This window comes from Grammomys surdaster, unplaced genomic scaffold, assembly GCF_004785775.1.
Source record: "Grammomys surdaster isolate TR1022 unplaced genomic scaffold, NIH_TR_1.0 139, whole genome shotgun sequence".
NCBI lineage: Eukaryota > Metazoa > Chordata > Mammalia > Rodentia > Muridae > Grammomys > Grammomys surdaster.
Window position 1 is genome coordinate 6,082,689 of NW_021604597.1, and position 25,602 is coordinate 6,108,290.

A 25,602-nucleotide genomic window follows, 5' to 3' on the forward strand; every position below is an offset into this window, starting at 1 on the left:
GGAAGGAAGGAAGGAAGGAAGGAAGGAAGGAAGGAAGGAAGGAAGGAAGGAAGGAAGATTACTGGAGGCATGTCTTTGTAGGACCCCTTCTCTATGCTTTCTGGCTTCCATGAGGTACACAGGTCCCTCTAACTCCAGGCCTCTCTTTTATAGCCTGCTATACTGCCATAGGGCCCACAAGAGGGTCCAGTGACCGAATACTGGAGACAAGAACAAAAATAGGCCCTTTTCTTCACTAAGTTGATCTTAGTTATTTTACCTCAGTGAAAGAAATGTGACTAGCACATGCTCTTACAGAGACAGAACTTAACACTAGGTTCCTAAAATTGAGGGAAAAGTATAAGAAGAGAAGTGGGGTGTCTTTAAGCTTAAGCTTCATTTGTTTCCTCAAGCTATTGTATCTTATACTGATCTGTGTGAAGTGTGTGGTTGCCTAAACAATGGCTATGTCCAGAGGTCAAAGTTATACCTTAAGGTCTTTCTGACATCAAAAATGCAAAACTTCTCTATGCAACTGCCAGGTGTGTACAAGTTCAACCTGCTATTCCCTTTATTTAATCATTAAGAGCCGAGTCTCAGGTGTATTTCAGTTTACTCTTTGTAATGGAAAGTGACTTCCTTTCCTTCAGAAACAAGAATCTATAAGTCTCTGCTCAGCTCCTTCTCACACCACCTAGGGGAGGCAAGGGTCCCTAGCTCATCCTGGCATCCTCCAGCTCCATCTGCAAGTAGCTGTCCCACACCTTACAAGAACTATCAGTGACATCTGCTGAGAAACAAATTTCCATTTCTTCCACTGAGGCTGTGCTGGGATTCTTTTGAGTGAAAGTATGAGGTAGGAGCTAATGCAGCCATTCTACTACTAGAGAGGGAAGAGAGAATGTCTAAAATACATTCAACTGTGGAGTAGGATGAGTCTGAAGTCTACAGTGCCAAAAGATACATGGTGGCGCTATTTGAGACACTGAGCAAATCTTGCTCAAAAGCCAAACCCTTCTCTGAATCTTTCAGTTAAAAGAATCAATGATGTTGATGTGTTGTTTGAGCCAATCTGAGCTGAGTTCTCCAAACCTTTTTTAAAGCAAAAGGTTCTTGGCATAATTAGAAGCCACAAAGGTAGTGCTAGTTGGTGTCATAAAGAAAAACAATTTTTCATGTTTGTGTATTTCATAGTTTCTCTAATATTATAAGCAGTAAGGAATGTGAAGTTATTTGGGACTTCAAATGTTAGCATAAACAAATTCTAGAACTACAGATTGCTAATTCTAGAATTGTTGATTAGATGAAGACTCTTAATCTTTGCTTTAAAAATGACTTTTCTTGTTAAAATAGTCCCAGTTACTAACATTTAATAGTCTCAGTTCTTTCATAAGTTTTTGGGAAACAGATTTGCCACAGCCGGCTTCTTTTGGTCTCTATATCCCAGGTGCAGGAAGCCCACATGTTCCTTGGTGGCACCTCTTCATGAAGGACTGCTCTTACCCACTGCAGTCTCTCCTCCCAGGAATACACACTTCTAAAATCACTTCCTCATATTTCAGACATTAAACTCTTGTGTATTAGTGGACTTTATAAGAGGTAGACCTAGGTCATCTGGATAGAAGTTCCTATTAAGAACTTCAGTGGAGCCAAGCAACAACACAAGGGTGATTTATTAACATGTCAAAAGGCTTTAATCTGCTAAGGCTTTCCCATCTTGTCAGTGTGATGACTGCTGATGCACGGGCATGGGTGATGGGAGAGTTGAAATGGAAAGCTAGTTCTCTCCTGCTCCTACAGTCAACTAGCCCAGCACCAAGGGACAGCTCCAGCAAAAGGACAGTTCCTGTTCCCTGGTTTACCCAGGTTTGCCTCTGCTGCTTATTTCACACGTTGTAAAATTGGGGAAGTGTATGTGTGTCACAAAGGCAAAGCCCTGCCAAAGGAGGCACACACTGAATAGACAGCTTTTCTTGTTACTTGACAGGCACAGGCTGTTACCCCAGCCAGTCAGGAGGCTGAGGCAGAAGAATCCCAGAGTGAGTGCAAGGTCACATGAGTAATTTACTGAAACCCTGTCTTAAAATGCAAAAAGAAGGACAGGTCCACGTTTTCACCTCAGAAACACAACAGGAGTGAACAGACACCCTGCTTTGTACCAACTTTGGATTTTTCCCCCTTTGATTAACTCTAAGGAACTTCCTCCTGAACCTGCTTTTGCAAACACTCATGTTTCCTCTGATGGTGCTGAGAATGTCACTGACAGGTGTGCAGTTTCCGTGAAGTAGGTTGGTAAGACTTAGAGACTGACCCCTAGAAGAGGGAATAGCTTTCTCAGACTTCCACTGAACATGTGCACTGTCAGAACCCCTTTCTATAGTAGCTCTTGTACAGTAGAGATGTCCATACAGTTAAGTGTTACCTTTGACAGATCCCTGAAGTTTCCTGGGAGAGTCAGGTCCAGTTCCTCTGATTCATAGTTTGTTAATACCCATGGAAACACAGGATACTGGTTCAGATCATTGTATGTCCGTCCTAGTGAAGAGAAGAGAAGAAGTGAAAACATGTACACCCAATTGCTCAGAAAGCACTTTCTGTGCTTATAGGTAAGGCAGACATTGTATTTCAGGAGGAAAGTACCTCTCTGATTGGTCTAAGTCTCTGATAAACAAGTGTCCAAAGTGTCTTCCCTCTACAATTTCAGCAAGAGCTTCACACATGTGACACTGATGGCTGGACATCACATATGATCCCTTCCCTTGTGATTAGCTTCCTTATAAGTCGTTCTGGTCATGGGACCTAGTTTTATCAATAGCATGTGAACAGAGGTGATTTGTGAGACTCCCCATAGGTGCATTTATATTACTTCTTCTTATGTTTACACAGATAACATTTGACCTTAGAAGCAGAACTCTGTCAGCCAAGGACTTTGAGAGTGTCATGGAGGTTGCCAGGCTATGGAACTACTTGTTTGTAGCTTATTATCAGATGGTACTCTGCTGTACAGAAGATAGACGTAGAAAACACATCATCAGTAAACAGATGCTATATTAAACGTTCATCAAGACACAGTGGAAAGAGGTTGAGAGTGAAGCTTTTGCACAGTGCTTGCCTGGAAAGAGTTAGGCTCTGGGCTCTGACAATCCATGGCAAGAACTTGTCAAGGAAGGGAAGCACTAGAGGGCAGAAGGAAGGAAGGAGACAGATGCAGAACACACTCCCCTCCCCTGTAGTCCATGTCTTTCTTCTTGTGCTATTCTGTTGCACTTGGGTGGAGAACTGTGGAACTGTTGGACTCCTCTGCTTAGTTTGAGGGGAACAATTCAGTATGTCCAGTAGGAATCAAAGCATGGTGGGAATATGAAAACTTCCTGGAAGGCTGCTCCCCTAGGTGAAAGATGACACCATATTAAAGTAGTAGTGTCCTATCAGATGGAGTGTGGCAACACAAGCCTGTAATTCCTGTCATCTAAGAGACTGAGGCAGAAGAATCTTGATTTTCAGACAATCCAGAGCTATATAGTGAGATCCTGTCTCAAATTGAGACCAGGGTAGGAAGGAGATAGAAATGAAGTAAGGAAGACAAACTACAGCCACTAGCCCCCAAGTTAGGCAAGGAGAGAGGGGCCCCACCTTCTTGGTTAATTTTCTTTTTAAAAACCTTTGTGTCTTGGCAGATACTCTCTGGCCAGTAAGTGTTCTTAATGGAAAGAACACATATGTGATAGAAACAGAATAAAATGAGCCAAGCCCTAAAAGATAAACAAACACAAGCCAAGTGAGAGCTGGCTGCAGGAGAGCAGCACTGTGGAGCATGGGGCAGGGGAAGAGTTGCAGGCAGGAAGACCAGCCAGCGCATAGGTACAGACTTTGAGTGGAATTAAGCCTTTGCACATGAAAATGTTCTGGGAAAACGTTCTAGTATAAAAAAAGCTGCAAACATCTAAAGTTCAGAATGCACCAGCGATCTTGCCTACACATGGTGACTAGGGCGCGACTGCTCTCAGCAGTCACTCACAGGCATACAACTGGAGGGCACTGACTGGCCAGGCAGGGCAGCTTCCTGTTTTCTCAATAGACCCATGAACATTTCACTCTGTCATATTCTGGAGAACTGTTCTGCTTAAACCACTGTAGAGTTAGGAAAAAGCAGGTCTTCCCATTTGTGTGTCATTTTGTAGAATACCTCTATCTATAACACAGGTTACATATAAAAACAAATTATAAATGGAAATAGATTGCACAATCTTTTTTAATTTTAAAGATTATTTTATGTGTATAGGTATTTTGGCTGCAAGCATGTTGGTGTACCATGTGTGTTCTTGGTGCACAAAGAAGCCAGAGAGAACATCTATTCCCCTGGAACTGGAGTTATACATTACTGTGAGCTGCTATGTGGGTACTGGGAATCCAACGTAAGTCCTCAGGAAAAGCAGCCAGTGCCCTTAACCACTGAGCTATTTCTTCAGTACCTGCCATTAACTTTTTGATGCTAGTTATTATTTGTAGCAAAGGAAAGTTTATCAGAATAAAGAAAAAGCCAATATATGTTAACTCAGGATTTAAATGTTCCTGTACATGAAAATAGTATAAGAAAGAGGATGCTTATTGAGAAAATTATTATTCTAATATACATGTATTTATAATAAAGTAGAAGATATTAAGCCACTCTCAGAAACATTCTAAAGCAAAGAAACACTATTTTAAAAACACAGAAACACAGACAAAATGAATAATGCTCAGGACAGTTTCTCTGATCCTGATTTTTTTGTAAGCCCTTTTTAATAATCCTTGAAAGCTTCTATAAAAAGAAATGGTCAGATAAATTTAGTATTTTTATATTACTATAGCCTCACAACATTGTTTTGATTGAACAAATACAAAACCTTTTAAAAAATAAAATGGTATTAACTGATTTTTGGTAAAATTCTCTACTTCAGTTTTGCATCAGACAATATATTTTTACTTGAACTAAAAATTCACGGTGTGCCAAAGGTCACAAAGGAGAACAAGAATGATGAAGAAGTGCTCTGGGGTCCACACCCCAAAGTCTCACTGAATTTGAATTCTTTATTTTACTGAACATGCTTTATGACACGAGAAAAAAAATAAGAGTTCTAAATCCCCTAGAAGGAGATATTTCAAAAGTAGTATCTGTTCACCTCTGGTCACCTGGAGTATACGTTGGCTGTTTTTGCTTTTCTCTTGAGCACAGCCCACATGTAACAAATACACCTGTGCTGTCCTGGTAGCTCTTGCCTTCTCTGGTGGTGGTGAGAGCCCACAATGTTACACATTCTGCTAACTGTGCTTCAGAGGATGTACCTCAGAAGATACATATTAATATTGGAAGCCCATGGCACTAATCTACTCAAACAATAAAAATGAAGCACAGTAAATGAGATCTCAGAAACAGTGGATATGTTTCTTCATTAAACACACACACACACACACACACACAACCATTTTAATTAAACCATCCAATTTAATGTTTTTATATGGCACTTTAGTTTTGAAGGTAAAGTGATCTAGAGACAGCTGACAAGGAAATTATAACTGCAATTCCTTGGTGAAAATGTTAATGACAGCAAAATATCGTTTAATGAGATGGGGGCGGCACCTGGATTAGCATGCTGTAAGAATGCTGTTCCTGTGTCGTTGGCGTCTTCACACTTTACAGACATTTTGTCATCTCTAGGTCATTAGGAAAGAATTTTTAATGATTTTTCTAGAAGCAAGCAGTTCAAGTTACATCTAATTAGATGACAATAATAAGCCCAACACATGCAGTAGCTAAATATATACATAATTAACCAGGGAGAGCTTGTTCATCACAAAGTAAGAACCTGGAAAGTGCTAACCAGGAGAACTGGGCTGGGGTTGGGAAAGTTGTGCTGAATTCATTAGCTGATCCTATGAAAAACAATTCAAAAGCCTTAAAAAAACACCCTCAAGTCTAACGGGATAATTTACACAGAGCTATGTCGGCAATCACTTGCCAGTTTGTTGTTGTTGTTTGTTTGTTTTAATTCAAGAAAGCCAGCTCTTAACATCTTTTTCCTAGCATTATCTCAAAAGTGTGTAAAGTGAGGCTTAGGCTGTATCTCTCAGAATAGGATGAGCAGAAATCAGGTCAACTCAGAGCCATAGGCCAACAAAGCCTAGTTGAACTCCAAGAAGCATTAAGATCATTTCACCTAATCTACTATAATGTTTCTGAAAACTATCTCAAATATTTTAAAATAAATATATTATACCATAATTCTAAGCTGGTTTCCCATTCATTTTGAAAGCTAAGCCTTCAAAGAACACTTAATTAAATAAAGTTGAATATGGAGACACATGTTTGCAATCCTGGCACTTGAAGAATGTGGTAGGACGGTGAGGACAGAAACAGTGTCCCAATAACACCTAGTGAGGCAGGAAAGGTACTACAGAACCCGTGAATGCTGCAGGTCCCCAATGACACAGTGTGCGGGATAAGAGGAGACTAAATCACCAAGATTGCAGCTATGACACAGCTAGGTTTAGGCACTATTTGATTCCTAATTAAAGATTCCACTCTTAGTGAATGTTTGTTAAATTTATACATAGGACAAAGACTGAAAATATTATTGGGCTTTAGGTAATTTCTTTGAAAGCCACGCTTTCAGAATATTTGGCAACTTCTTTAGTAAATATGCACCTGTGCACATCTGTGTATGCTTATAAGACATTTATCATATTAGGGTGAAAAGTCCACTATGTTCTGATACTATGCACTGCTCTATAAAGCAGCTGTCACATATTTCTAATCTCATTGTTTTCAAGCACCTAGAAATGAGAAAGGAAAACTAGTCAAGTCAAATAGACATTAAGAAGTGGTCACCACAGAATGGGCCATGCAATGGATAGTGTAATTCAGGCAAGCTACTTTAGCACAGAAGATAAACCTGAGTGAAACATTACAACCAAAATGAAAAAAGTCTGAAATTTATGAAGCCACACTGACATACTTTTATCAAAAGTATCAAACTTGAAAAGACCATTCCCTATTACATTCCGATTCTGTTCCTTAGCTTAGTTCTGGTTGCAGGAACCACATGTTCATAACCCCAGTGGATTCATACAATGGATCATACACACAAAGATACCCAAAGCATGATGACTAAGTCTGTTTACTACAATTGCACAGAGCACCAGTGCTGGCTCTCAGTATAAACTGGCACTCACTCAGAACTTCAGTGTTGATGGCAAGAGAAGAATGAATAAGTGTTGGTCCAGGACAGTGTCTGGGGACAGCTATATTCATAAACTACTCCCACGGTTATTCTACTTTTAAGCATTCATTTCCTCATCTACCAAAATCCTTGAAGAGTTTATCTAAACCTTCCTTGAGTAGTCTGTACCTCCCTCTAGTCTTTAATTACACTCGCCAGCTATAAACGGCTTGCTTTTCTCTGTGATCTCTATTCTTTTATTTTTTAAGATGAGTTTTGCGCCACACCCCAGGTTGTTCTAGAACTTTAAATCTTCTTGCCACAGCACCCCAAATGCTTCTGGGACTGGAAAGATACCTCACTTGGTAAAGCACTAAATACTGAAGCATGACATCCTCAGTTCCAGGTGTGGGCTGTGCACTTGTGTACACTGCTAGAGAGATGGTGAAGGCAGATTCATAGAGCTCCCTGGCCAAGAATGACACTCCAAGGTTGACCTCAAGATTCCACATGTGTGTACTCTTCATGAAGACATGCACATACCTGCACTTGTACATGTGCACAAAAAGAGATGTACAGAAACATGCCTTGCATTCTAAATGTCTTGCAGAGAAAGCCTATTATGGAGACTGGTTTTCAGATAGCTAGAGCAAATATGCTGCATGAGCCCCACTTTAAGGCTGCTGAAAGACAGTCTGCTGTGTCTAGTGCACAGTTTCTAATCCTGTTCTTCTACTGCACAGCTTCTAACCCTGTTTGTCTGCAGAAGAACAGGAGCACACACATCTGTCACAGGCCCATAGGTGGTACAGATGCTGTTGGCTGGGGCCTCACTCTGAGAAGAGTGGGCATGGGAAGCTAAGATGGCTTCTATTTTTCACAACGCACACTCAGTCTCTTATTTTCCTCTCTACTGGTCACACCACTGCTATTGCTCTCATCCAAATCCCACCTCATCCTCCTCTTTCTGTCTGCAAACTCTGGCTTAGAAACACAAGGCTTCTAAGACCTGAAACAAAAGCAGGCACACTGGTCTCTGTGCTGTTCATGTGCAACTTGTCACATTCACTTACATTTCCCCTTTGCTCAGTTTTTCTGAAATAGAATCTCACTAAGTATTCCACATTGCCTTAAACATACTATAGTAATATATATGCATATATATGTATATATAAACATATACATAATATATGTAATACATATATATGTAATTCAGTCTGCACTCAAATTCACCATCCTCCTGTTGTAGCTATACAAGTTCTGGGATTCAGCCATGTGCCTCACTTGGCTTCAACTGTAACTTGTAGAAGGGACTATAAAGTTATTTCTATCCTGATTTAGATGAATCATTTGGGCTTAGTCAAACAAAGTGACCCCCAGAAAGCAACAGGCATGGTGTGGTTGCAGGGGGCTCTGTATCAGTATTGGGATATACTGACACTCATTCACCATGGGCATCAGCAAGGACAGAAACTACTTCTATACACCAGTAAACTGGAGATTGTTCTATGCCCAGGGGATAGCCCATTCCACCTTAGAACAAGATAACCACCATATGAACAGCTGCTGGGCTAGAAACTGAACTAGAGGTGAAGCACCTCACCCTGCTCTTTAGCTCCAAACAGCTAGCCCAGTCAAGGAAAAAATGCAAGTCCCTCTAATGGGAGGCAATGAATCTGTTACTTCCCCCACCTTGCTCCAAGGGGAACTGTACTCCAGGCTTTGTATGTTCTAGACAAGCACTCTATCATTGGCTACATCCTCAGCAGGCACTATGCTTATGTGTGCTGGACACTAGCTACATCCCTAGCAGAAAGCGCTCTTGCTTAATATAACCCTCAATAAAGAAAAAATTAACACAGAATACAGAAAAATATTACAACATAAAAGCAATATTATCCTTCAAACATCAAGCAAATATAAATATATATATATAAATTACTGTGTGAACAAAAAATTTAATAATTTGAAATACTCTTTAATATACATAAAGACATGAATTTCATAAGAGTTAATAATCTGGAATATAGATGGTAAATTATACTTACAAAAATAAATGTAAAACTGAGAAAACACTTTCATATCACATAAGAGTGATTAAAATTGATTCATCCCATAAGGTCATATCACCTACAGCTCAGATGATCTAAAAACTCGAGACCTTACCTGCTATAGTGTTGAGAAACATCAAATATTCAAAGTTGGATATTTCCCGTCTTTGCCAGCGCTGAGTCATATTGGAAGACTTATACAGCTGTCGAGGAGTGGCCAGTGATATCCTCCTGGTAAGTAAGCAGGCCAGAAAAACACTTTGAGTTACGGCTGTCAAAAGTCCAGTTGCAATTATCATAACTGACATCAGTCAGTAATTTGTGGCTTGGCCTTCTTGGGTGGATTATGAAATATTTAGTTGTTGAAATTAGCTCTACTGGAGAATTCTATTATAGAGAAAGATAAGTCTCAAAGCAGTTCTATCTGTGAAAATATAGTTGCAAACAGGTAACTACAGTACACAAGAACAAAAATGGTAATGACTGTGGTCAAAGTAAATCAAGGTAGACTAAACCACACAGGAAATCTACTGTATAACAACAAACTCACGGTTACACAAGTGCCTGCCTGCAAGCATCAGCCTGTCATTGAGCAACCGAAGCTCAAAGTACACTGTCTCTACCTGCATGATAAATACCCACCTCTAATGTAAAACAAAACCAAACAATGAGAACTCTGAAAAAATGCACAGGTCCAGGAACATAAGCATAGCTTTGCAGAATAGGTGTACACCATCATTGTGTACATCTAGCCACAAAGTATTTATTTGAAAACTAGGGTGAAACTTCGTATATTTAGAAAAGTATCATAAAGCCACTTGGTTCCTGAAGATGTTAAAATTCATGTTGTCCTTAATGTTGCAGTGTTTTTTTCCCCTCAGTGCTCCTTGACCAGAGAACACCTAGCAGTTGTGTTCACTGCTGATTCACGCACTGGGTGATGAAATCCTAGGCCATGAGGCACTGTCCTCAGGAGGAATTAATGCTGGCCTTACGGAGTGAGTTAGTTCTCAAGAAAACAGACTGCTCTGCATGTTTGCCCCATCTCACAGGGCCATTCTCCTTTCCTGCCCCAAGGAACCCTCATCACATGCTGAGTAGATGAGGCCTGACCCTGCATGAGCAGCTTCTGAAACCGAATTAAATAAATCTGTTTTCTCTGTATTACCCAGCGTCAGGTACTCTTATGACTGAAGCAAGGTGACTAAGGCACCATAGTAAAAGTAGCCACCTGGACTGTAAGGCTGCTGCAGAGACACAGGCAGTCCTTTGTGTGGTTCACTGTAGGCAGCTGAAGTTTCTGAAAGGGCATGCACCTCTCAGGCACTTTCCAGTTTCTCAGGCACTGGAACTGAAACTGACCCTAGCACCTTCACTTTCCTGGACCCAAACTATCGCCTTACAGAGTTCTTATGTTTTTGAGCCTGGAAAACACCAAATATACACCCCAGTCTTCTCGAAGATGTATGGAACATAAGGGCTACCTAAACTTCAAAGCTGAGAAGTAAAAAGTGTTAAGTAACATAGCAAGGCCGCCAACTCTTAAGCACAACCAGTGTGTCCTTTGGATCCTGCTGTCTGAAGAAAACACAGGAGATTAGTTACTATCACATGTGGGGTGGGAGCATTTGCCAGTAATTTTCTTGTCCAGTGTGAAAAGACTGTTTTTTAGACCATGAGTCACCTTGACAGAAGACAAAAAAAATGGGAATTAAGAAAGAAGGGAGCAATGACCCAATTCTGTAAATCTAGGTTTTCTTACTCGTAAATCCATTTTTTATTTATATAATTTATAAAATTTTTTATAAAATATGAATCCTTTAAGGTTTAAGAGAAATAGTCATGTCATAATTAAGACACTAATTGTTCCTTACCATGGAAAGTACTCAGTGAACCACACTGTGAATATTAATTAATCAGAGAGGCATTCATGAGGCTATGGAAATCATCCTTTTGTCCTGAACTTGCTTATTAAGCAACAATCTGATTTGCAATGTGACCTCCTTGGTGAGCTTGCCTTGGTCTAGGCTAGGGGATGCTGAAGTCAGTTGTTTGGGGAAGGTAGCTGCCTTTGAATTTAATAATGCTTTGTTGTTTAAAATTAAGTGTCTGAAGGCTTTAGCTGAAAATCCCTGAGAGCTGACTTAATTTTGCATATACTGACAGAAGCAGAGGTCAAGAAAGCACAGCACGGATTCCTGGAGTCTTTGTTATCCTACTGGGACACACCAAAGAGCTTCTGCTTGAAAGAGCATGGTATCCATCCTACCTTCTGACCTTGTACATCAGGCACATGCAACCTGGGAGTGGGAAGGGGTCTGTGTGCATATCTGCTTTACTCACCTATGTACCCTCATCTATGGGTGTGTGCATGCATGTACACATATATATTGCATGCACACATTTACAGTTTATGAAGTGACTTTACTTTGTGTTTTAAAAGATATTTCAAGTTTGAACACCTCCACACAGATAATTTCCCTTTATGTAGTAGATGAGAATGTCATTACTCTTGCTTGCTATCATTCATTCTTTTAACCACTACATACTGAGTTCTTTCTAGATGGTAGTACCCTGCTTTTAGGTGGTAGGTGTAGGCCTACTGCTTGGTTTCAGACCTCAGGACAAGGGGCTGAGGTACATATTTTACATACCAAAGCAGACCTGGCCTCCAGGTTCTCCCATCACCCATCAGTCCTTACCTGGTATACCCAGACCCTAACCGTTCCAGCCCAGGAACTGTGCTGCCTTTCCCAAGAAGCTCTTTGCTCTATAATCCAGACATTTTTGTTCCTTCTTCCCTCTTCTTCTTCTCTCCTTTTCCTTCACACTCCTGTTTCTGCTTTCTCTCTTCCTCATCCCCCTCCCCCCTCACCTTCCCCATGACTACTTCCCTGACCTCCTTTCTAGGAGCTAGTGAACTCATCTGCCTAGAGCAGCTTCCCAACAAACCTGTATTTGTATATATTTTAATGTGGCTTGAGCTGGCTCATTTCATTAGTGGAAAATATAATTTATCACCTACACATAGTTCTCCTAGCTTCTTTTGTACTTTTAGGACTACATGTCTCAGAAATATGAAAACTGAGCCTGCAAGAATCTTGCTAGGAAAGCAAGAATGAGTTGAGACTTTAAGGAGAAAACAAGCCAAGACACCAACTTGGTGTTTCAAGATTGTGGCTTTAAGAAGTGACAGAAAAGGTAAATCTACTGAGTATTTTTCTACCCAAAAAGTAATCTTTCAGAAGTCAAAGAGAATTTATATCTATAAGAGTTAAGGCATATAGTAGGAGAGATGTTGTTTCTTTTAAATAAATCATATTCAGGCAGGTTCAAAAGCATTGCAGGAACTCACACATGCCCCCAAGGAAGCCCTTCGGTGGTCTCAGGAATCACGGTCATTGAATAAAATGCTAGGGACCTGTAGTGGGGGAATGGGGCTTACTTTTAACCAGGAGAAAGACAGACTTATTTGTGTATTGTTTCTTACCATTTATTCCTGGAAGAAATTCTTGATGATTAAACGTCTAATCTGTGAGCACTTGAAAGGAAGTAGTGTCAACCATGAGTCAGCTTAGATTCAATCAATGAGAACAAGTCTTAAAACCACTCTCATTGTTTCTGAAAGATTAAATGCAGTTTTCTTTGACTTTTATTTTTCATACATGCTTCATTATCTACTAATGTCTTGGTTTAATCTTGTCACTCTCCTCATGAATATCTTGAGCATGTCCACACATGCTCACAAATTGCTCTTGTACTGGAAGCTGAGTGAGAACATGGCGCTCGGGAGCTCTTGCTGGAGAGCACTTAGGAAAGCTTTTTGCTATTATGCACTGAGCTGTGAGCTACAGGGTGAAGGATAAATAAAATACAATCACTATCTTTCGAATGCCTGGTATCTAGGGAAGATGGAGAAAGACTGGCCTTTCCACACAGGAGTGCTCTGTGCTAATCTTTGTGGATTTAATGGTTTGGGGTACACAATGCTGGTTGGCTTTCTATACAGATTATATGTGACTATAATCCTCTTTTTCTTCAGAAAGGAGGTGGCAAGGAAACAGAGGTGTGTCTTCCAAAAGCTCTAGAACACAGGGGATCCATGAGCGAACACTCCCACTGATTTAGAGGTGTAAGGTGATCTCTTCTAGCCAAAGTGACTTGAGACAACGATTCTTAGAAGCTTCTGAGAAATATGTTCCTTCTTAAAAGACAAACATTTAAAGAGAAATCAGTTGTGTCTTCTCTCTCTTAGTTGTGTGAAGATGGGGTGCCAGGGGCAGCCACACTGATTTTGTGATCAGGAAGCTAATCCAGAGCTGATATCACTAAATATCTGAACCAGAACCAGTAGTGTCTTAACTCTTTGCTACATACATACATACATACATACATACAGACAAACAGAGAGAGAGAGAGAGAGAGAGAGAGAGAGAGAGAGAGAGAGAGAGAAAGAGTGAGAGAGAACGTGAGAACTTCAAGTACTCGTGTTCATGGAACAATGCACAAACAATATATGCAATTAGTAACTATATTTTCTGCTTAGATTAGTACCTTTTAATAACATGAAGTTTTCAATGGTTCTTCAAATATTCCAAATGAAAGATTTCAGTAAAAATTAAAAGTATATTATAATGAGTAATTATTATTATGTAAACAAACCACAGATAATGTATAACGTGATATAATTACCTGGCTTGTGGTAAACCATAGCTGGTCCCCACTCCAACCCGAGGCAAGCTGTAGACAACTTTTTTAACTGTTGCTTGGTCAGGAAAATTAAACATCACAGAGGCTGCAGTAAAAGAAAAGAAAGGGCGTTAGCAAACCACAGGAGAGATGACCACTTAGAACACAATATTCAAGGGCCTACAGTGGCTTATCTGTAACGGCAATGAGTCTTCATGGAATGTTAGCCTGCTCTACAGCTTTGTCTGTATGAAACCCAAACCAACTTCTTCAAACACACTTGGCTGTGGTGACAGCACACAAAAAGGAATACAGACAATAATCAATCAGTATTTGACATGCAAATAAAGTATATCAAGGGTAAGCACATCTTCTTGCAGGCTCCTTCAGAGACTTACTTCGGTTCGCCATGAACACTTCCAATGCAGTGTTCTGCAGAAGGTAGCGTCTGGAAAACACAGCTCGGATTTCACTGAACATCCATTTCCCATGAAGTCCCTCAGTGTATGCAAGAACCTAAGTGAAAGAGGTAAAAAGGGAGAGTAACCAATAAAGTAGGAATTTAAGAACTGGAGAACACTTATACAGAGTACTGTATAAATCCTAAAGGAGTTAGATTCTGCTTTCATGATTTATCATGGTGCTGAAATAATCTGATACTGTATATTTGCATAATTTCTAACTTTCTTAACTCAAAAGGAAACAAAGGACTGAAAACAAATATATATTCAAAATGATGAAACAGAAATTATCCTGTTGATATTAGAAATCTTTGTCCTTCTGTCTCTTTCTTCCTTACTTCATGGAAACCAGTTACCACTGAGTTCAGTTTTTCCTGACTTGTCTGAGCTAGTTTTTTCTGGTAAAAGGTGAGATAGCAGATGTTCCTAGGTTTGTAGGTTACATGCTATATGCTATTACTGTTCAATTTCTCCCTGATAACCTGTCAGCAGATATAGACATTACAGAAGTTAAGGACTGTGTCCCAATAAAACTTTTTTTACACTGAAGTGGCTGCATTTGGAATAAGGGTGAAATTTAGCTTGACCCATGGTCTAGGGCAATCATAACATTATTCCATTTTTTCCCAATTGCCTTGTAACTTTGGTAGGACATTTGATTTAGAACTGTCTAATGAGGATAGACCTATAGGCAAGTAAGGATGCTTTAGAAATGCTAACAGAACACACCACAGGAGGCGGGCACTCTCCTGCCCTTCTCTGAATGTAGTTGTAGCAGCTTTCATCACAGCAGTACTGGAGAATCATTGGGTGACTGGACCATGCAAAGCAGTCCATAGACCTAGACTGAACGTTCCTCCAACCTGATTAGTTCTGAGCTGATGAGGCTACATTTTCAGAGTATATAAAGCACATTCTGTTTGATACACCAACACTGCTAACAGCACATGAACACTTTTTCCTTGGATCTGTATCTGAATTTAAACTTTGGTGAAAACAAAGTACTTCTTAAGTGTCACACACATTAGGTTTCTGTTGCTTTGAAAATAAGTCATGAAATTCTTCAATGGTTCTTTTAAGAAACAAATTCAATATATATTTCTAATTTTGTTTTGTTATGTGTATGTACATATATATTGGGTATATATGAACATGATAATATATGTATATATATACATATATATACATATGCATATATTTTTCTCAATATATGGATATGTATCCACATATATGGACATATATTTGCACATATGTTTGAGGTTGATGTTAGGTATCTTCCTCAATTGCTTTCCACTCTTTTTTTGAAGTATTTCTGTGTATGAATGTTTTGTTTGCATATATGTCTGTGCACCACTATGAGCATGCCTGGTATCTGTGAAAGTCAGAAAAAGCAGCCAGATTATCTGAAGCTGGGGTTATTTGAATTCTTGTGAACCACCATGAGTGTGCTGGGTACTTTGAAAAAGTGGTCAATGCTCTTAACCACTGAGCCATCTCTCAGTTCCTCCACTTAACATTTTGAAGTGGGGTTTCTCGCTGAATCTGGAGCTTATCAATTCAGCTATTCTCCATGGACTGCAAAGAACCTCCTGTCTCGACTGCCCTAGTACTCTGATTATTGCAATATACCACCATGTACAGTTCCCCCTCCCCTACCATGTAGTTGCTACAAGGGGACAAAGTCAGGTCCTTGGGCTTGTGTGGCAAGATCGTTATGATTGAGCAGCCTGCAGGCCCCATTTCCAGTTCTTAACTTGGTCTGAGTCATCCTAAGGCCAGAAGGCCTTCAGAGTTTGTTGCAAGTGCTTGAGTCCTAAGACATTCTGAATCACTCTTGCTAAATCTTGGCTCTGCCACTTGCTAACTTTAGATCTTAGGAAAATTACCTGACCCCGTTTGACTTTTTGTCCTCTGAAAGGTAGTGGCAATAATAATAGCTGTCACTGGTTACTTTAAGAACCAGTGAACATGGAGGGCCAGCTCTATGAAGTTCTTCCCATGTGACAACTCCTCTCAGTTTCTAAATGCAAAACTTCTTCCCATGTATTTTACAAAATGGTAACTATAGTGACTAATTGCAATTCATATTTACTCAGGTAATACAACCAGCTGTACTTCTGAATTTTATACACGGGTATAGTTTTTTTACAGAATGGAGAAATGGAAGAATCATCTCTGTGTGTTAAGTCACAAATATCTTAAGACAAGTAGTTGAAAACTGCATATGATTATTTAATATCTACATACAATTATTTCATTAAGAAAAAATAATTAAGACCACTGCAATTCAAATAGTCAACTGAGTGAATCATGGTAATTTCTTGGGAGCCTCTGCTGGGCCCCTCATATTAATCCTGGTATGCCATAGAGCCAGTTCTGTTGCTGTGCTTGCGGATACATCTTGTACACCCAGACACATGCATGTTTTCACTCGTGTGTGTCCATAGGAACTGTGTTATAAAGAACATTTGCTCAAATAGGTAACTGGGAAAACAAACTGGACTGAATTTATAGTCTTTTGGGTCCACCTTAATCCTTCACTACTTGCTCTGTTAAGATAAATTTATGCCCCTTAAATATGTTCCCTTTACTAGCTTGTATGATGTAAGGCCAATCAGAAGGCACCAAGGAGCCACATGGAGAAAGGGCTTGCTTCCTGTGCTGCACTTCTTCAGTAGTGCCTGGTCCCTGTGTCGGCTACTGAGGAACAGAACACCAACTGACCCCATTGGACAGCAGTTTCCAAGGACTTCCAACCCTGGCAGTTCTGGAGCAGTGTCTCTGGTGAGGACACACCAGGAACAGCTTTACTGACTCCTTGGAGGGAAATTCATCAAAACAGAGTGCTAGCTAGAGGACTGCTCCAGCAGGGCCCTTGTGGCTGTGCATTCAGGAAGCTACCTCATGGCAGAAAGGCCTCATCTTAGACTCCTAAAGCAGCCCAAGATACTCTTCCCTATATACAGAATTCCCATAGTACTTAGAATTTTCTTCATTAGCCATTCCCTAGTGGCTTTAATCTCTTGTTTTAATTACAATTATTTACATTGGTCTTCAACCATATACATTGTTAAGTGATTTCTCTCCACTGCCTGGATTCAAAGAGTTCCAGAAAGGCCTCAGGAAGGTTATGTGGTGATATTTTAGACACCATGGGGGAATACTGTGATGGGGAATAGAAGGCTCTGCACATGGAGGCAGAGTGGACAGATGGGATACTACTGGCATGTGAAGAGGAGTTTAAATCTATTGGTGTGCATTTCAGAAATATAAAGGAATATCAGTTATAGTCAAGTGAATGCTGATTTTATGGTATGTTTCTATAAAAATCTGGGCACCAAGCCCAGGTCTGAAATATGAACCGACACAATAAAGCTGTCCATGTATACCTATTCTTGTTACATAATGCTATCCAACTTTTAGGACCTTCTATTGCAGTGCTTCAACTTGCTCTCCTTCTAGTCCTAGATATTCTCCCGCATCATTTAAATACTTTTATCAGCACTTGAGGTTTCTGGTTTTGTTTTCTTCAAATCAACTTTCCCAAATCCCCTGGCTATGTCCTCCTGCTTCTGCAAAGTAGCTAATACATTATAAAATCTGATCACTACTAACTGCTTCATTTGCTTTTGTTTCCTCAAAATGGAATAAATACGAAGTTCTTTACACTATATAGGGCAGAAACATGAGCAGAAAAGCACCTTGATCCCAAATCTTACAGAATCTAGTCATTTTTTAAAGTAGCCACTAATTGTTTTAAGTGGTATACAAAAGTAAAGAGAAAAAGACTATGCTAACCTGTGCCCTAAGGTTATGCTCATTCACCTGTGACTTGAAGCACACAGGAAGCAGGATGGAACACACTGACTTGTAAACCACCTACCCAAATGTATGCTTAACACACATTATCTGGTGATCATGTTGAAGAAAAATAGGGCTGATGTGCACTCATGTGTAGCAGACATGGACAACATTGTCAGAAACACGAACAGAGCTGTCAAATCAGTTTTGTCTTTTCTTTTCCTTCAGAGGCAGCTAATATTGTGCAAACTAAAAGTTCTTGTTTAGTGATGGCCTTGCTGACCTTAGGTCACCTAACACACACATTAGGATGAGCAGCACATATACTTCCTCTGGGGATGGGAAAAATGCAAGGCACGAGTTGGGTAGTAGCTGCTGTTAAGAATGACTGAACTGTTGTAGAGGTTGGATGTGTCCTCAGTGCTCATGTTTTGACATTTCCAGTTTCAACAGTTTAATGAAAGGGCTTGTAATTCAACATTAAGTTACAGGTTGCCATTACTTTTATAATTCCATGTAAATTACAAATGGCTCAGGATTGTAGCAAATATTTTCAAGACAAAATAGTTCCAAAGAAATTTCAGGTTTTTATTCACACATGAAAATGTGCTCTTTCTACATCTGCCAGCAGAACTGGGCAGACACCCCACCTGGAAGAAAAGCAGAAGTGAGGATGGAAGGAACTGCCCTATACTGCTGGCGTGACAACATCCTCTCCAGTCTGTCACACCTGCTCTGGTGATGCTTCTCCCCAGCAGATGCAAGGAGAAATAAGAGATGTGGTTGTTTTCTATTTCATTTTCATAGCATCAGTCTCATGCTAAAAATACAAAGAAGTATCTGTTCCCCATGGGGAGTAAGATCTGCTGAGGGTGAAGACTCTCAAATACAGGGCATGTTAGACAGTGATGGAGAGATGAGGAATGGACACTCTGATGGTGGATTTAAAAATCCTCTTCCAAGACACAGGTCTTCTCAATTGTTTATTTTCAAAAAAAAATTGGAGCTATTTGGATTGTCAACTTTTTAGCACATTTTTAAGAGAGAAAGTCAATTATTATTCTTATAATTATTTCTGTATTTTTTTGCAATCAGTAATATTCTCTAATGCCTATAATAAGCTGGCAGGCAACAGAGCTCGTCAACTTATTGAGATGAATTTCTAATAGTATTTCATATTTTATGTTTAGTAATTAAAAATACATCCTAACAAAAATTAAGCAATGTGTTATAATTCTGATTTCTCAACATCTGCTATCCTGTCCATTACTGATATACGTTATAGGGTAGTTGGGGGTCAAAACACTCTGTAGTTGCAGAGTTTATGTAGCCCACCCATAGATGGCTTTTTATATATTAATCTTTACCTGCTGCATTTTACCAATTTTGTACATGCTTACCATAGACTTAAGTCTTCCCAAAGGTCTGCCTTCTTTCTAGTGGTGAACCTCAGGTAGTTATATTTTTTTGATTCTTCAATTTGCTTACGATAAGGAATATACAAGCTAATCTCACAGAATGTTTGTGGGGTCAGATAGGATCACTCTTTAGAAAAGCACATGAGAAGTATTTAACAAAGGATTTCACACTACTGTAATTATCCCTACCTTCTTGTATACATATATGTGTGCACAAGATCTCTGGTCCTAATCACCAGTAATGACATCATCAGCAAATGCATAAAGAAACTCATACAATCAATCTCTCACTGAACTAAAAGTCACTGCCTGTTTTCTTGCCTGTGACTCGTATCATAGATATTAGCCAAATTAAAACCTCTGAACTCAAGGCCCAGGTATAGAGCAACAGCCACTATTGCTCTGTCACCTGCAGTGATGACTGTAGGGACAATTCCCCTGTCTTAAAACAGAGTATAGTTAGGCCTCCTTTATTCTACTTGTCTTCTCTTAGTCCTGTCCCTATTTTATTGTCATAGGGTTCCTTTCATTTAACAGACACTACGAACCGACCTCCATAGGTGACTGGTGGAGAGCAGAGGCCCATGAGGAAGGAAAGCCACGGATATTAGTGAAGTCAGGGTGTCAGTGCATGTTTTGTGAGGAGGGAAGGTGAAAGATGAGAACAGTAGAGGAGGGTGGGAGCCAGATCACAAGGCCAGGTCAGACAAATTATATGGAGTTTGGCCCCTGGTCTGATAACAATGACATGGCATTTGAGGATTTTATACAAAGATCCAGAACATTAAATTAGCGCTTCAGAAATCACTGCTGTGACTACAGTGATGATGGGATCTTAACAAGAAAACAGGAAAAACTCCAATAATATATATAAACAGTAAGTCATTATTAGTTTAAAATTATAAACTCATTCAAGAGAGTGCCATTTGTGTCCTCTGCATTATCTTACCTTGTGGCAAGTACTTTTAGGCTGGTCGACTTTATTACCTGCATCCTTCAGAACTGGTAGAGAATGTGAGGGTGGAGACCTGATGGGATTCTAGTTATCCTGTTATTCTTTATAAAGCCTACATAAAGGGCACCTCAATCACTTTGGTGAATGAAACACTTAGCAGTTTGAATTTACAAAAATGATCAGAGCTGTAGCTGGAGTCCCCTGCAAAAGCACTCTCCAGAGTGTGGCCTGAGGAAGGGACACTGGGAAAGCTGTTTTGGTTTTGTCTGAATCATGACTGTCCTCAGGTGTAAACACTGACCCACAAAGCTTCAAACCTTAAACACTCTGCAACGAACACTTCGTCAACATATAGCACAGTTTCTGTGCAGCACATAGCACACACACTAAGTAGGACCTATGGATGCTAAGAGTGCCGTGAAATCCCACATTTACTCACCCTGTGCCTTCTGTCTGGCTCCAAAGCCAAGCATTCTGAATACTTTTCAGGTCCCCAATGTGCCATATTCTGTCACACTTCAATGCCCCTGCACATAATGTTTCTTCTGCCTGCCAATCCCTCACTGTTGTGTTCTGTTCATCAACTGCCATTAACGATTAAGCTCAAAGAATCTACTGCCCCTTCTGAGAGCTCCACACCCACTCTTCATAACAAAGCAAACCACCATAACTCTTGTCTTACTTGGTGTATCTTCAATACCTGTGATGCTACAACTCACTGAGGACAGAAATTCTCAATGTATCTCATTATTTACTGGTATTTGATGGTCATTTTTTAAAGCAAAAACTACCCAACACATAAGTTATTTAACATCACTAATAAATCATGAATACCTTAGCTGACCTGTATTTAATAATACATATGTTCAGAAAAGTAACTTTTAACAAATTTTATTAGACTTACTCATTTTGTTTTATGTGTGAGTGTTTTGTCTACATGCATGTCTACATGCATGTTTATGCACCACATGTTTACTGGGTATCAGTGTGAGTTAAAAGAGAGCACTGGATCCCCTGGTTAGGGATGTTTGTAAGCTACTGTGTGTGTGGTGGGAATTAAATCTGCACTGGTTGCAAGAGCAACAAATGCTCTAAATTGCTAAACCATCTCTTCTGCCCCTAAAAAAGTTCTTAATAAATATGGACTATAACAATTTAAACCACTCACTAGGGGGGAGGGCCACAAATTGAGCTACATTATGGTGACTGTAATTTCAGTGCTTGGAGGACAAGGGTAGCAGCTCACAAGATTATAACTCCTAAGCTAGGCTGAGCTACACAGGGAGATTCTTTTATGAACAGACAGACAAACAAGAATTGGCTTGGAGATTTAGGGCACTAATAGAGGACTTTACTAACACCCTCAAGGCCCTAAGTATGATCCTTAGCACTGTGAAAAGAAGCAAATACACAAGCAAGCACCCAAAGGCCCTAGATTGATTCCAAGTTTATTATGGACTGAACTGGGCAGGACATGGATATTTCTCCTTTCTAAGGTTGTGGTGGCTATTCTTGGTTTTCTACTTGACTATATCAGCAATTAACTAAGTCTGGGCACGTCTGTGAAGGATTTTTTTTTTTAATTAATTAAATCATTTGAAGTAGGAAGATCCACTCTTAATCTGGATCTTTGGGGTGGGAAGATCACCTTCAATCTGGGCCACACCTTCTAATGGCAGTCTACATAAAGAACATGAAAGAAGAAAGTACTTGATCTTTGCCTGGTTGCTCTCTTTGGCAAGCTCATTCCTTCACTGACATTAGAGCCTACTTCTTTGGGATTCTAATGTATACTAAAGACCAGTTGAGACATCCAGCCTCATGGACTGAACAAACTACTGGGTTCTTGAACCTTCTGTTGGTAGACAGTCATTGTTGAACTAGCTGGACCACATCCTGAGTCGATGTTTTGTTCCTTTAGAGATCCCTGACTAATACAGATGTTCCTTTGTACTGTGTTTACATAGCAGCAAACCCACAATCATGGCTATAGTAGAATGAACTGCAATGGACAATTCATATAAAGGTCGTTATCTCAATAACAAGCCACATGGGCTTGTTTTCAGCTTCTCTGACATGCCAGACTGCCTCCTATGATAATCAAAAACCATACATGTGTCTCTCCTACTGGGAGCATCTTCCTCCCTTCTTTGCCTGGTTCATTTCTCATTTGCCTGTTGTAGTTTTTTCAGCAGACTTGTCCTTATGACTACATTGCTATTACTTAGTACCCTGCCACACACAGTGCTGAAACCCAGTAAAAATGTTTTTGCTGGATAATTAAGTATATATGGAGTCAGTATGTGGCTGGAAAAGAACAGAGTGCACATATCATTTTACTGTCACTTGGCATATCTATCTACGGTTGTACGAATAAAGTATTTAACAATTTAGTTAATACCTATTAGTTACTGTTTTATACAAATTTGTAATATTTTTCTGAAAATAAGGTGGTTTATTGGAGCTTTAGTGACATTTCAATTTTAAGAAGATCCCATAGAATTTTCCATTTGTAGGCTAGTGAGATGCCCACACATGGACAGACTGACAGTAAATAAATTTAAACAAATTAAACTGATTAAAAATTACGTTCTCCATTGATATGAACAAGCCCCCTATATAGCACTGTTTTCTTCCCATACAAAGCTATTGCTACGTCTTACTCAGACACCATGCTTGTGTAGACTAGCTTCCTTTTGAATGGCCTGGCGTGTGGCACACAGCACAGCAAGGGCTCTGCATGTGCAACTACACCCACCCCATGTAATTTAGTAAAAGCTTTAGAAGATAAGTCAAAATGTATACCAGAGGCATCCATATCGTGAGTTCATTTATGAAAAATGAGGCCAATTTGGCACAGAAATCTGTGGAGTAAGTAGACATGTGTAAATACATTTAACTAATTATATTTTCAGAAAGGTTGTGCCAGAATTTTGTACTAAAAAAAAAAATCACTGACATTTCTTTATGTCAGAGCAGAATGATTCTCATTGGGTAGATGGGTACATTTTAAATGGTTCTCAAGTTTTGAAATGATGCCACTACAATTTAGGTGGGCATTCCATGGAGAAATGACAAGGTTCGTATGAAAAAGGATGATACATGCATATGTATAAAAGTGTCTATCTTACTGTATTACACTATATTACAATATAGTGACTTCTAATGCACAGAAGAGTGTATGTGCATGATTATTACACTATTTATAAATTACTTATGGTGGCCGGAAAGGAGAACCCACAGGAAGGCACAACAGGACAGACCGCTCTTACCTGAGTAAAGCAACACACTCCGCCCATCTTCACAGGAAGATCACCACTGATTTATAATGCCCCACAGGCTTATACACGCTGAGCTTGCAGGGCACAAAACAACTGTGTCCTGCATCGCACGGATGTGAATGGTACTATACACATGATCTATCCAAACCTAGGATACACAGGTAAGTGCTGTTACCCACAAGTTTTTGATTTTGGTGTCATATGGTTTGTATCTTCCTGACAGGTTAACTAAGTACCTGATGGACTACTCAGTGTAGTTTTGTTCGCCACAGCATCACGTGGGCTGGCAGTCACCCCCAGGAGTTTGAGAATGGATGTAATTACCATATCTGTCAAGTTGAAGGCATTTGTTGTTAAGAGAAAAGGTATATAAAATTACAAAAAACAAAAAAACAAAAAAAAACCCAAACTGAGTAAGTGCCTATTTATTCACAAGAAGAAAAGTCACAAAGCATGCAAAGACAGAGTCTCTTCTCCTGGGCCCACTTAGGGTGAGTTTGCAAGCTCACACTAGTCTACAATTCTTGGCACCCCTCAGTTCTCACCAGGCCCTTGTGTGGCCTGAGCTGTGTGGCCCAGCTTAAATGACCCCTGAACATCATCATCATTTTACCTAATTCCTCACTGCTTCACAATGATTTCTCTAACTCGGTAATAAAGATGACAGGTTGGGGGATGTTGTCACTGGGTAACAATTCCTTCAGCTCTTTGCACAGCATTCTGCTTCATGCCTTTTAAATTAAGTTCATAGTGTGATCTTACAGCATTTTTAGGAATTTTGAACAAAATATATTTAAAATAATTTAGAATTCACTGAATATACATGAAATATATCAATTTTCCTCCTGATTTAAAAAAAGAAAAGAATTCTTACTCTCTCGATTAAGGACTGATAAGCCTATGTGAGAATTTATAGCTGGCTCTCTCTGTGAGCCCCTTCACCCGGTAAGAAAAATGCACAGTGAAATAAGAACCTCTGCCTCTGATAAATGCCCAAGTATCTAGGCACTGAAGGGTACCACAACAGTAAATCGATGCTAAAGAAAAATTATACTTCCTTCAACTTTTTAGCTTTAAGATTGGCTTTCATGTAGCAATATTAAAAAGAAAGTTTAATATGTGATAGCTGACAATTTCACACTAATCCCTGCCCTGCTCCCTGCCATCCCATCCCCCCTCCTTTTTTCCTGAACTGAAGTCCAATAGACAGTGGGAAATGAGTCTCAGGTCTGCTACAAGCCATTCAAGCCTAATCGAATGGGTGTAAGAACATATATAAAAAGATGAAAGCACTCTGCTTTACATATGGCAAAACACATCAGGGAGACTCTGAAAAGAGAAGTGAGACGTTCCATAGGGGCAGGTTAGGTCTGATGCTAATGCCGGCTTAAGATGGTGACAGTCTGGAGCGGGGGAGCCTGGCCAGGCTGCTTTAATTTCTCCCTGGAATAGCTCTTGCCCAACCTTCTGCAACACATCAAAGTCTCTGGAGCTCAATTAAAATTGGATTATATTGAAATGCTCCATCTATGGGAGCTGTGTGCTCACTAACACTTTTCTCTCAGTAATACTCCAGATGACAGTTGCCCATCCCAATTTACACAGTTGTCATAGAGACGGGAGGAGAGCAGTGGAGAAGCAACACAAAGGAAAGGTAAGGGCTGGCTGGGGTTTCTGCATTTCCTGGGCCCCGTTTATTACACCAGCGACAGCATCCGAGACACGACATTATTACACTCTGTGTGTGTGCATGAAGTGAAGACAAAGA

At 39.8% G+C, this 25,602-nt stretch overlaps 1 protein-coding gene across 1 annotated transcript in view; it reads right to left on the minus strand.

The window, feature by feature from the left end:
- Positions 1-25,602, minus strand: part of Nbea (neurobeachin) — a 513,393-nt gene that overhangs the window by 78,960 nt on the left and 408,831 nt on the right. The window contains exons 41-44 of the mRNA XM_028763470.1: positions 14,317-14,434; positions 13,922-14,024; positions 9,345-9,460; positions 2,402-2,514 (exon numbers count right to left, since the gene is read on the minus strand). Of these exons, the coding sequence (XP_028619303.1) occupies positions 2,402-2,514; positions 9,345-9,460; positions 13,922-14,024; positions 14,317-14,434 (450 nt within the window). The remainder of the gene's footprint in view (positions 1-2,401; positions 2,515-9,344; positions 9,461-13,921; positions 14,025-14,316; positions 14,435-25,602) is intronic.